This window comes from Carassius carassius, chromosome 2, assembly GCF_963082965.1.
Source record: "Carassius carassius chromosome 2, fCarCar2.1, whole genome shotgun sequence".
Lineage (NCBI taxonomy): Eukaryota > Metazoa > Chordata > Actinopteri > Cypriniformes > Cyprinidae > Carassius > Carassius carassius.
In genome coordinates, this window is record NC_081756.1 from 23,977,166 (window position 1) to 23,990,102 (window position 12,937).

General features: G+C 35.7%; 1 protein-coding gene across 1 annotated transcript; it reads right to left on the reverse strand.

Annotated features, from left to right (window-relative positions):
* Nucleotides 1-7,485: 7,485 nt before the first annotated feature.
* LOC132097542 (hatching enzyme 1.2-like) lies at nt 7,486-9,859 on the reverse strand. The gene is made up of 9 exons (XM_059503330.1): nt 9,736-9,859; nt 9,587-9,617; nt 9,444-9,506; nt 9,138-9,284; nt 8,940-9,057; nt 8,646-8,824; nt 8,407-8,488; nt 8,169-8,290; nt 7,486-7,710 (listed from the first exon to the last, which is right to left on the reverse strand). The coding sequence occupies exons 1-9, from the start codon at nt 9,829-9,831 to the stop codon at nt 7,706-7,708; spliced, it is 843 nt and encodes a 280-aa protein (XP_059359313.1). The 5' UTR covers nt 9,832-9,859; the 3' UTR covers nt 7,486-7,705.
* Nucleotides 9,860-12,937: the final 3,078 nt, after the last annotated feature.

Sequence of the window (12,937 nt, forward strand, 5' to 3'; positions counted from 1 at the left end):
AAGTATAAACCAAGTATTGATAATGTGGAAGTTTCTGCCTTTTGCCTTGGTGTGACATCTCACTTTTTGCAGACCATGCAAAGGCAAAATACAGTAACTTCAAAATAGGGTTGAAAATCAAGTTTGAGCTATATATTTTTTATGTATAAATTTCATTACTAAAACATCTAATTGCTTGATTTCCAGTGTCTTATATATTTAATTTGGCTGGACAAATAAAAATCTTCATGTTTTCTCAGTTCCACCCTTCAGCAAATCTTTTGCCTTTATAGGGCATTTAATATCTCAACATTGCGTAATATCCTATACCTACACGTGTCTTCCTCAAAATCACATTTCTTTCATATGTGTGAGCTAAGCAATGCTAACACCCCATCAAATGTTTGTAATGTAATGTAAAGAAGTAAATCTGGTTTTGTGCACTGTCTAATTCCAAATATGGAAATGCCTTTTTATTTAAAGCCCTTCTAAGAACTACACAAAATATACAATATTTACCACATTTGTGTCTAATATCCCTGTAAAAGCCAAACATTTTGATTCAGAAAACGTGTGGTTTATTGAGTGTTTTTATTTATTAATATTATAATCTGTGTTTCTCAGAAGTAATGTAAATTAGCGTGACCAGTGAATGAATGAGAATATAGATTATATAAAACGCTGTTTGAATTCACCAAATAATAATTGTTTGCATGTTTCCAGCATGATTAGCATGTCGTTAGGATGTTTCTAGCATGATTAACATGTTGATAGCATGTCGTTAACATGATTAGCATGCTGTTAGCATTATTAGCATGTCGTTAGCATGTTGATAACATGATTAGCATGTTACTAGCATGATTCACATGTTGCTAGCATGTCACTAGCATGTTTGTAGCATGATTAGCATGCAACTAGCATGATTAGCATGCAACTAGCATGTTGCTAGCATGTTTCTAGCATGATTAGCATGTCGTTAACATGTTTCTAGCATGATTAACATGTTGATAGCATGTCGTTAACATGATTAGCATGTTGCTAGCATGATTAGCATGTTTCTAGCATGTTTATCGTCAGAACAGTCTGAAAGTCTGACCCGAATTTGGAGTTTGTAGAGTTAAAGCTCTAGGAGGAGTTAGAGTTGAAGAAAAAGAAGAAGAAGAAGAAGAAGGAGAAGAAGAAGAAGAAGAAGTAGTAGTAGAAGAAGAAGAAGTTTAAATAGGATTTCAGTAAGTTGGCTTTCTCAAGCCAACTTAACTAGTGATTACTTGTGTATAATGTGTTTTACCTTCCCCTCAGCTGAGAAAACCAGCAGCATGGCCAACAGGCCAAAAGAAACCTTGGTCACAAACATGGCAGACAAAGACCTATAATGAGAGAAAGAAAAGCCCTGCATTTCCCTTTTTTCATTTCCTATACAGTTCAAAAAGTCTAGAAACTGCATGAATGGGAATCAGAATAGACACTTTAAAGAGTCATGAAGATATGTTATAATTTTATATTCTGTCCACCATGTAGAAAAGTGTTTGCCATACAATATTACATTTAGGTATCTATATAATAATAATAATAATAATTATTATTATTATTATTATTGATTTTTTTTTTTACTTCTATTCAGTTAGTGACACACTGTAGCAACTGGTTTTGTGCACGATTCTTTTTAGGTACCCACTGCAGGACTGAATGCTGATGTATTATTTTTTAATGATACCACTCTTTAAATGAACACAGAAGCTGGATTTAGGAGAATCCAGGTCATGGGAATCTGAGAAGATGATCAGTTCACACTCACTTGCCTTTGCACACAAAAGATGCCAAAAAACAAACAAACAAACAAAAACAGAGCTGCAAACAAAACTACCAAATCTTGAGTCATTCAAACACAATAATATAAATGTATTTGACATTTTCTTAAAATTGTGACAGCAATTTATGAGTCTTGAGTTCTAGCTGTGGCCACATGTTCAGGGTTGGGGAAGGCTCTAAACAGTACATGCTGGTATGAATTGAAACATTATCTTTGAAACGTTTGAGAAAAACATGATAAACATGCAAGTTGTTTTCTTTAGTCAGTGAGTTTAGTCTTGTGTAACCTTCAATCAAGGACAGGTGTGAAATTCCCTGTCACAGTATGGTGCCTTCACATGCAGATGATTCAGAAACAGTAACCCCCGGTTTCACAGACAAGACTTAAGCCTAGTCCTAGACTAAAATGCAAGTCTGAGTTGTTTCAAATGAAAGAAACTTGTACTGATTGATCTTAAAATATATCAATGCCTTTGTTTTGTCTCAAGATGCACACCAGTAATGTTTTTTTCTAAGGCATGTTTATAAAAATTACTTAAATGTCCTAATTGAACTATGGCCTAATCCTGGTTTAGGCTAAGCCCTGTCTATGAAACCAGGCCTAAGAGTTTTTACTTCTTTAAGTATCCTGTCATCCTTACTTGTGTTCAAGTTCCTGTTAATTTGCTTTCTTGGATTTAATCATCCATTAGTTTAGATGTTGTAGCTCAGATATCTAGCACTAATACCTATTGTGTACGTCACTACATTTAAACCCCTGCATATCTAGAAATAAATGAATGTTGTTTTCATATTAATTGAATGACATGTCATTCAATTCATCCTGCAGGCACTGAATTTACTGTACTGTTCAAAGTCTTGTGTAGTAGCAATAATTGCTATATTACAATAACTTCACTGTGCCCTTGCATTAGTATTAATGCTATTAATCTCTGTGTAGACAGTGAATTGATTTGATTCATAGGATTTCGATTCGATTCAAGAACGATTTTTACAAATTCAGAATGAATGATTCACAATTAAATTAGATTAGATTCTATTAATGATTCGATTCTTTTAAGTGCATTCACGGGATTATTTAAATGCTTCCCCAAAATTCTTTAAATGCTTAGTCAGGGGGCAAATTACACAGCAGCCTTTATGGTTAGAGGGGAAAAAACCCCACTTCTGTCCATTGTTAGATAAGAGTTTAATGATGCTATGATAAGGCATATACAGAAATTTATGTAAGCCAAGATTAAAAAAAAGAGCTTTAAAAGTATTATGTATAGGCTAACATCTTGTCACTCCAGGGGAATAGCCATCATTTCAGAAATGACAGAAATGTCAAATACAATCATTTTATGTATGTATGTATTATTTATTTATTTTTATTAAGGAATTATTTTCTTATCTCTTACTTTGAACTTGCTATAAAAAAAGAAAAAAACTGCTGAACAATAATCAGTCTCTTTTATATACAACCAATTATTTCCATTTTCTGCACAGATTAAGGTTAAAATTTTTTTTTATAGTTTCTGTACTGTAATAAATGTCAATTAGCACTGCATCATTTATAATTTGTGTGTGTGTGTGTGTGTGTGTGTGTTTATTGTCTTAACATTTCACCAGTCCATTATGCTTTTTATTCAGCTTAGCAGCAGCGATAGATGCCTTTGTCCATATTAGGCATTTCCTGGCATGTCTTATAGTTCTTTGGCCGTGAGATCACTTCTCTTTCAGTGTGAAAACCTCATCTAATTTTCATAAAACAAAAAAACGCTATTTACCTTTTCCTCTTCATCAAATAATGATCCTGAAAGTCTACAACTACATTGTTAAAAACACATTTATCATTCAGTGGAACTGTGTATGTGCTTTAGACACTTAAATTGTGCTCCGTCCATGCGCAGCCTTTGACTGCTCAGGTAATGACGTCGGTATGACCGCGAGCCATTGAGAAACTGCAAAAAAGAAAAACTACTTCACTTTAGCATTGCTGGCCACGAGTAGCCTACTAAGGAGATATCACACATCATGTTGATAAGCAGCCTAAATTGAGTCAAATTTATTTCTTTATTTTTTATTAAGCCATAATTTACTCACCATGAAGTCATCCTAGGTGTATATGACTTTCTTTTTTCAGATGAATTCAGTCTGAGTTATTTTAAAAATTGTATTTGATCTTACAAGCCGTTTTATGGAACTTAGCGGGTGTTGCACTCCCTCCGTCCATGAGAAGTTCAATAAAAAGCTCATCCATTAAAAACAAGTATATCTAATCGATCCTTATTTGTAAGAAAAATATTCATATTCAAAACATAATAATCACTTTAAAGGTCCCGTTCTTCGTGATCCCATGTTTTAAACTTTAGTTAGTGTGTAATGTTGTTGTTAGAGTATAAATAATATCTGTAAAATTCTAAAGCTCAAAGTTCAATGCCAAGCGAGATATTTCTATTTAACAGAATTTGCCTACAACGAATGACCCATTTGGACTACATCCCTCTGGTTCCTGCAGTAATGACGTCATTAAAACAGTTTTTTGACTAATCACCTTTGTTTGGGCTTCCCAGGGACGCTGTACTTGGAGATTAATGGTTACAATTTATGTTTAACTCGGTTCCCGAAAATTATAATCCACATGTAAAACTATGTGCAGCACATTTAGCTGAGGAAAGCTTCCTCAATCTCAATCAGTTTAATGCCGGATTCGCACAAAGATTATTCTTGAAAGATGGAGCAGTTCCCTCTTTGTCTGGAGAAGGCGTTGTTCATGGACCACAACCGGTAAGTGTATTTTATTATTTAAGTTGGTGCGTTTAACAGTTTCTGTAACTTATTACACAAAGGGCAACGCTTTTTAGCTTTGTTAACTAGATGTTAGGCTGTGCAAAAAAATCTAATGCGATTTTCATGCGCATCTCGTCAGTAAAAACGCTCCTGTGATTAGAAGTACATCTCCAGCACGTGCGTTCAGATCAGGATTGCCAGGTTTTCAAAACAAATCCTGCCCACTTGCTTCTCAAAACCATCTCAATCGCGTTTCCAGGAGGGCAAAATGCGCTAAGCTGCTGTCGAATCACAACACAGGAACCGCTGGCTCAATCAGAACTCGTTACATATTTCTGAAGGAGGGACTTCATAGAACAAGGAAGACATCAGCCCGTTTTTATGACCGTGAAAACAGCGGTATACAGATAGGTGAATTGTGTGAAAAATACTGGGTTTTTTTTACACGCGAAACATGAAATGAAAGCTTTAGCCTAAGTTCTGCCAGGAAGACTCAATTACTTCATCACTTATTACCTTCATCATTATCCAATCACGTCTTTATACTTCGGTATAAATGATCGTACTTACACATGTTTGAGTTCGCAGATGCCGACGTGATAACAACCTCCACCCTCCCCACCACCACCAGGATGGTCCTGTCCTTACCTTCCAGGGGGGTCGGCTGTACCCCTGCCTTCGTCTTCAGGCAGGAAATGCAGGTCCGTTACCCTCGGATTATGAACCATGGACGGGGTCTTCCGCCAAAGAAATTTTAAATTATGCTTGCTGAGTTGTCAATAAATGTATGCTTCGTACATCATTTTATCTCCCGAGTCTTTATGGCAGAACACATGTTATATTGCACACTGTAAACACAAGCAAAGCTTAAAAAAACACGAAAAACGGGACCTTTAATCTAGCTTGCACTCACTGTTGTAAACAAAGTAGTTCTGGGGGAATGACGTATGAGGTCAGCTTTGAGCATGCAAAGCCTATGGTATTCTGCCTTGTTTTGCTGTTAAATTTTTGCTATTAAAGTCTGCCGCGTTTGTACCATACACTGTATAAAAACATGGACGTAGTGTCCGTGATGTCACCTGTAGTTTTCTGAAGAGCATTTTTGAAGCTCAAATTGGGCGGAATGGGCCATCGCCATCTTGACAACATGCACCGCACATCACTCCCGGATCATCGAAAATGGGCAAAAAGGCGGGAGCTGGTTGCTGAAGCCACACCCACCTATCATGATGACAGTGTCAGCAGCAGCAAGCCATGCCCTTAATTATGACCTTCAGGACACAAACAAATTATGCAAATCGCTATCTAACTGCACCATATAACAAACAAGCAAAGACTAGATAATGTGACAACAAAAAGAAATCGCAAATAATCTTTAAAGGTTTCCATTTTTATTATTATATTTTTTTTTCTTGTAACCCAATAAAATTCATGGCAATGAATTTTTAATCCACAAGTATTATTGCTTACTGGCGTTCACATCAAGTCGTCCCTTTAGGCTAGGCTATTTATTTTTTCAATTTGATGTAAAAGTCCTATGAAATTAGTAAGCCTTGCATCCTTTTATGTTAGCAAACATTGCAAACACATTGGCTGCAAAATGGTATCCACTTACATCATGTTTAACCGTTAGTAAACATTGCCAATACATTGGTTGCAAAACGTTATCCATGCACATCATGCTTAACCGTTAGCCAACTTTGCCAATACATTAGTTGAAAATGGTCTCCACATCATATTTAACCATTAAACCTCGCCAATACATTGGTTGCAAAATGGTATCCAACTACGTTTCACTTTTTGTCTGATTGTCACGGTCAGAAAAACAGTAAATAGTCACATTATATGTTATAGCCTATGAGATAACCCATGATCACTAGATTTTATATAGGTGTAGCTATAATGATTTTGTAAATGAAGTATAAACCAAGTATTGATAATGTGGAAGTTTCTGCCTTTTGCCTTGGTGTGACATCTCACTTTTTGCAGACCATGCAAAGGCAAAATACAGTAACTTCAAAATAGGGTTGAAAATCAAGTTTGAGCTATATATTTTTTATGTATAAATTTCATTACTAAAACATCTAATTGCTTGATTTCCAGTGTCTTATATATTTAATTTGGCTGGACAAATAAAAATCTTCATGTTTTCTCAGTTCCACCCTTCAGCAAATCTTTTGCCTTTATAGGGCATTTAATATCTCAACATTGCGTAATTTCCTATACCTACACGTGTCTTCCTCAAAATCACATTTCTTTCATATGTGTGAGCTAAGCAATGCTAACACCCCATCAAATGTTTGTAATGTAATGTAAAGAAGTAAATCTGGTTTTGTGCACTGTCTAATTCCAAATATGGAAATGCCTTTTTATTTAAAGCCCTTCTAAGAACTACACAAAATATACAATATTTACCACATTTGTGTCTAATATCCCTGTAAAAGCCAAACATTTTGATTCAGAAAACGTTTGGTTTATTGAGTGTTTTTATTTATTAATATTATAATCTGTGTTTCTCAGAAGTAATGTAAATTAGCGTGACCAGTGAATGAATGAGAATATAGATTATATAAAACGCTGTTTGAATTCACCAAATAATAATTAGATAATCATGTATATTGTTGAAAATTTGATTTCTATGTCATATAAAGATGGTGCTGCTATTTTTTGGAAAATGTGGAATTGCTCTTTGTATTGAGAACATATTATGGTTATTATATCAGTATGTACATACAGTATGGATGTAGTGCTTGGTTCTTTCTTATGCATGAACTACTGATATTAATATCAAGACAAGGATTCACCACTACTGCAAAAGAAATACAAAAAAAAAAAAAAAAGAAAGAAAGAGAAAATCTGTTATAAACATAAGTTGGTTAATAAAGAACAATTCTGTCACAGAAGCAATCAATCATAGGAGTGTTATTATTTATTTATTTGCATTTTCAGTTCACACTACTCACTCACCCCAGCTTTTGATTTGTTACAAACTTTTGATACTGGAACTTTGTAAAATGATTTTAAGGTCTCTGAATTTTAAAAGATAGATAAGTAAAATAATTTGAAACTGTGGTGCAAAAAAAGGTGATAAAAAAGAAGATGAACACTGTCATTAAACACATCCTTCATCCAGCCTGGCAGCACTTCAACCTAGGGGGTGGGGGGTGGGGGGGGATAGCAGTGAACATGGAAAGAAAGACAAGACTTTGTTATGACAAGAGTTACAATAATTATAAATTTCACTGTGAAGACCACCAGCCTGTTTTACTAATTTAGCCTGCAAGATTTAGGCTATATATATATATATATATATATATATATATATATATATATATATATATATATATATATATATATATATATATATATATATTCAGTTACATAAAAGCATAGATTAGTCTAAATTGAATCCAAAAATAAGATTTTTACTCCTTGGCTAACAGCTAGCTAGTTGGTCAAATTTGTACTTAAGACTCTGTCTTAATGTAGAGGCTAAGTTTATGCATCTTGCCCCCGGAAAGTCTTGCTAGTGAACAGCATGTAAACAAGGTGGTGTTTTCAGCAGAGAAAGCTGTTTTAATTCAAATGATAATAAAGGCTTGACATACGACAGTAGAGTCTGTTAAGCCGCAGGATGTCGTTGGGGCTCATTTTTCGAGCTTCCCCAATCACAGCATTCCTATCAGGAATGGGAATCATAGTTGGCTCGTTGTTCTTGGAGAACGCATACCTAAAACCACACACATAAAGAAGCAACAGTAAGCTCTGATGATTAAGTTTTTAGCATATCCCAAATAAATAAATAGATAAATAATAAAATTTGCACTGAACTACAAGAACACTTACCTTGAATAGTGCATCACAGAGTTGTAGTCATAGTGGGTTCCCAGATTATTGGTTTTTCTTTTCTTGAAATTGTGCTCCTGTTCTGTTACAGTGCACAGAAAAGTATTAAAGACTATAAATGTAAACCAGGTAAATACACAGTGAAATTGAATCTAGACTGCAATTACTGTGACTAAATGTAACATGTATTATCTATTCTTTGTTCTTTATTATCTTAGTTTTTTTCTAAAGAAACTTACGAGGTATGATGTTCTTAAAAAGGATTTTGATGTGTTTGTCACGGTCGCTGCGGTTCTGTTCATGATGGAACCCGAGAGCATGAAGGAGCTCGTGCTGAACAATATAGTCATAGACACATCCACGACGCTGTAGAGAAACAACCTGTCCTCCACCTTGGCGCCCCAAATATGAATAGCATCTGTGTATCATACATAACACATCAGAAATCAGGTTGTATATTTATGTTTGGGGAAAGCACATGTACTATATATACAGAAATGGGACAAAAAGAAGCCCTAAATCCAGAGATTTACCCAGAATCAGATTGTATGTGGAGAAAGTCCCTCTGCCCATCATGTGGTACGAATCGAATGCAGGAAATCGCCGTAAAGGAGTCTAAGCCTTGTTTAATCACATGTACTTCTTCTGGAGCTGTAGCAAGAGTAAACTCTTAAACAGAACATGTGACACAAATGAGATACAAATTAAAAGTAGTGATCGTTGTCACTTACAGTACTGGTTGGAGATCATGTAGGGCACATAGACTAGTTTATCTTTGCTTCTCCGCCATTTGCATCCACGAGCTGTGCATGGATCTGCATTCTGGAACCCTGTTGGTTCGGCGATATCTCCAAACGTGATCAAGGGCCCATCCATTCCTTGTCCTGTGGGGTATAGTATAATGCACAAAATAATTCAGTATGTTGATTCTGATAATAAAATATTTTTAAGGATGACAGAAGCCGAGGAATAAGCTGTGAACTGCTACACAAAAGATGTGTCTATAGTATTAAATAATATAGCTTTCATATTCTTACCTGCATTTTGGTTGGTCTCAATTATATTTGGCAGTGGCATATCATCTTTCTCAGTGATGTTACCTGAGACATGAAACAGTAAATTAATAATAATACACTACAAAATTGCAAGTTAGTATCTTTTTTCTTTTTGTGCGTCTTACCAGTCTTCCTAGAAATATTTTTGATGAAATCCTGTTTATGGATTTTAAACACATGTATATTAGAAACCCTTTGGGAAAAAAAGAAATAAATGCTCCCAATGGAAATCTGCTGATGATATAATTTTCCATTTCAGGAATTTTGTTCTCACCTCAACAGGACGACTCTTCGCGGGAACAGAGCTCAGCAGAAGAGAGATGACCACCACCAACAGATACATGATGAGAGCTTTCTTAGAAACCGTCATGGACCAAACAGAGCTTGGACTTATATAGTCTTCTGAGAGCCTTAACTTCCTTTTTTTTTCTGTGCCGTAACCCAGCTTTCATAAATCCACGTGCAAATTACCACAAAAGCAGAGTAATTCAGTTTTCAATGCATTATTTTTATTTCTTTTGTAATGTAGTAAATTATTATTTCAGGGTGGGACTACATTAGGTGGATGGATGTGTGGTTACCCACAAGAAGAATTAGACCCTTTTTCTATATGACTCTTGACAATGTATGAAACTATATTTTTATGCATGTATTCAATTTTTTATTTCTATATATTAATTATAGAATTGATCTGTTATTGTGCACTTTTTTAATTTGATATTGGTAAATTTGAGATTGCAGTATTACCAAACCTAGTATATGACTTACTACATTCTTAGACAGCAAAACATCAAAAGTCTGCAATAACCATTGTAATTTCATATTGAGAGTGACATGATGTGTAGCCAAGTACAGTTACCCATACTAGGAGTTTGTGCTCTGCATTTAACCCATCCAAGTGCACACACACAACAGTGAATAGTGAACACACACATCGTGAACTCACACTACATTAGTAGTAGGTGTAGCAGGAGCAATGGGGTTCAGTGCTTTTTATTTATTTACTTTCTTCACTTGTTTACCCACTGCCAATGCCATTTTGCCGTGAATGCAGAGTGTGGCGTCAAGCTGAGAGTGGGTATTGAGGGTGGAAGAGGGTATTGAGTTGTGGGTTCATTCACTCCCCCCACCAACAGAATCAAACCCACAACCTCCAGGTTACCCAGTCTGACTCCCTAACCATTAGGTCACAGCTGCCATCTGCCCATATCAAGTGCTCTTAAACGCCTCAGTTTCCGGTCTGCTTCAACCAACTGCAGAGTGTTCTGATAATTCGGTTCTGATCTGGCTGCATCAATGTAATCAGCACTCAGCTTGAAACCATGCTCTGTACAGTCATTCATGACAAAATGAAGGAGGGTAGTTGTGGCCTTTAGAAAGTCAGACTTATAAGCCGAAGGTCATGGATTCAATTCCCAGTAGTAGCAGGAAATGTAGGTGGGTGGAGTGAATGTCTTCCACCCTCAATACTCGTAACTGAGGTGCTGGGCTCTGTGTGTGTGTGTGTGTGTGTGTGTGTGTTCACTACTTGGGGGCAGTTGTGGCCTAATGGTTAGGGAGTCAGACTTAACCCAAATGGTTGCATGTTGAAGTCTCAGGTCTGGCAGAATTGTGTGTGGAGGAAGTGAATATCCAGTGCTCTCTCCACCCCAAGACCGGTACCAGGACACACGACTTTTATGTTTTTTAGGGGGGCCAAATCGGGGGTCTGACAAAGTTAAAAAAAATAAATAAAAATAAATAAATAAATAAAAATGCAATGCACGTAACTACAGGATGAAACTTTTAAATGTCTTTGTTAGAAAAAAAGTCACGAGCATGACAGAAGAACTCAGCACTAAACAAAAAAACGGTGACTGGAGCGGTGATTTCGTGTATTCCAACCTAAACACCTCTGATTGGCCATTGCTGTTTAGAAGTCAACAAACATGTCTGTGATTGGCTACATTGCTCACCTATGACAAAATCCATTGTAAAATTATTTGACGCTTTCCAAAGAAGAAGATACACTGGATTGTTTGCCAAATAATTGTTATGTATATTTTTATGAAGAAAACAGAGGTTGTGAGCAGCTTTTCCATCTAAAAGGAAGCAGATTCAACAGCAGGCATTTTTATGATTAAGATAATACACCCTAAACTCAAGTCTGACCGTCCCCCTTGGTATGAAGGTGGGGCACAGGGATGTCCCACCTTCTGCCGCCGGGCCTGCTCCACCCTCAATACCATGACTAAGGTGAGACCTTGGCTGCCCACTGCTCTGGGTGTGTGTTCACGGTGTGTGTGTGTTTGTTCACTGTTGTGTGTGTGCACTTGGATGGGTGAAATGCAGAGCACAAATTCCAAGTATGGGTCACCATACTTGGCCACACATCATGTCCTTTCCTTTCCTCACTGCTATATGTGGCCACACATCATGTCCTTTCCTTTTCTTACTGCTATATGTGTGCACTTGGAAGGGTTAAATGCAGATGACAAATTCCAAGTAGGGTTAAATAAATAAATAAAAATGACCCAACGGTGCCAGAAACTGGTTATTAGTATTTTAGTTGTGTTAAAAATTAATTATTTGTGACTCTGTTTTGACATTTTGCATTATGTGTGTAACCGGTAGACATTATTGATTTTTTTTTAATATATATATATTTTGCACATTTAATGTCCGACTTAAGTGGAATCACTAAAATCTTACATTAGATTTTTTTAAATGCCGGTTTTGCTTTCTTTATGATAGGTCTGTGTAAGACAGAAAGTGAAGTGTGAGAGAAAGAGTGGGACGGGATCAGGAAAGGTCCACAACAAACTCAAAAGGCACTGCGCTATATGTTGGTTCGGTGCCCACAAGTCTATTAAAAAACTACTCAGATATATTATTATTGATATAATACATATAATTTTGCATCTTTTATTTTAAAACGTAGAAACAAAATAAAATAAATTAATGTTATTTGCCTCTGAGAAATTATATACAGTGGTGTTTGTAATGAAATAAAAGTGAAATAGGAGTGAAATAATATTTATTTTTACTTTCTTTTTTTGACTACCCACTCATGGAAAAACATTCTGATTTAATCTAAGCTCCATTTACATACTATTACTCTATTTTTTTATTTTTTGTAGGTATCTGTGACAGCAACACAATCAACCATTATTCTTCATATCTTTATGTTGTAAGCTGTGGGAAACCGCAGCAATAGCATTTCCAAACTGCAGTTTCTCCCTACAGCAGACCACAAACCTGGTTTACAAAGAGGAAGCTTTTATGTCTTTGGTTTACTGTTAACCAGATGTTGAGTCATTTGATTAACCTTTTCTTCTTAAAGAGTATGTTGAAATATTTCAATAGACACTGCACAAACCTTAGATGTTTTTTTAGAAAAATGTACGTGTGCCAAACTAACTCTCAGCCAGAATATGTTAACACATTTTGAACTACTATGAACTAACAATCAACAATTATATATTTAGTATAGTTAT

Bases quoted from the DNA above. Each gene is read 5' to 3' on its own strand.
- LOC132097542 (XM_059503330.1), bottom strand. From the start codon at position 9,831: ATGACGGTTTCTAAGAAAGCTCTCATCATGTATCTGTTGGTGGTGGTC. The intron at 9,618-9,735 runs GTGAGAACAAAA...ATCCATAAACAG, and splicing joins CGAAGAGTCGTCCTGTTGAG to GATTTCATCAAAAATATTTC. The intron at 8,825-8,939 runs GTAAATCTCTGG...TATGATACACAG, and splicing joins CACATACAATCTGATTCTGG to ATGCTATTCATATTTGGGGC.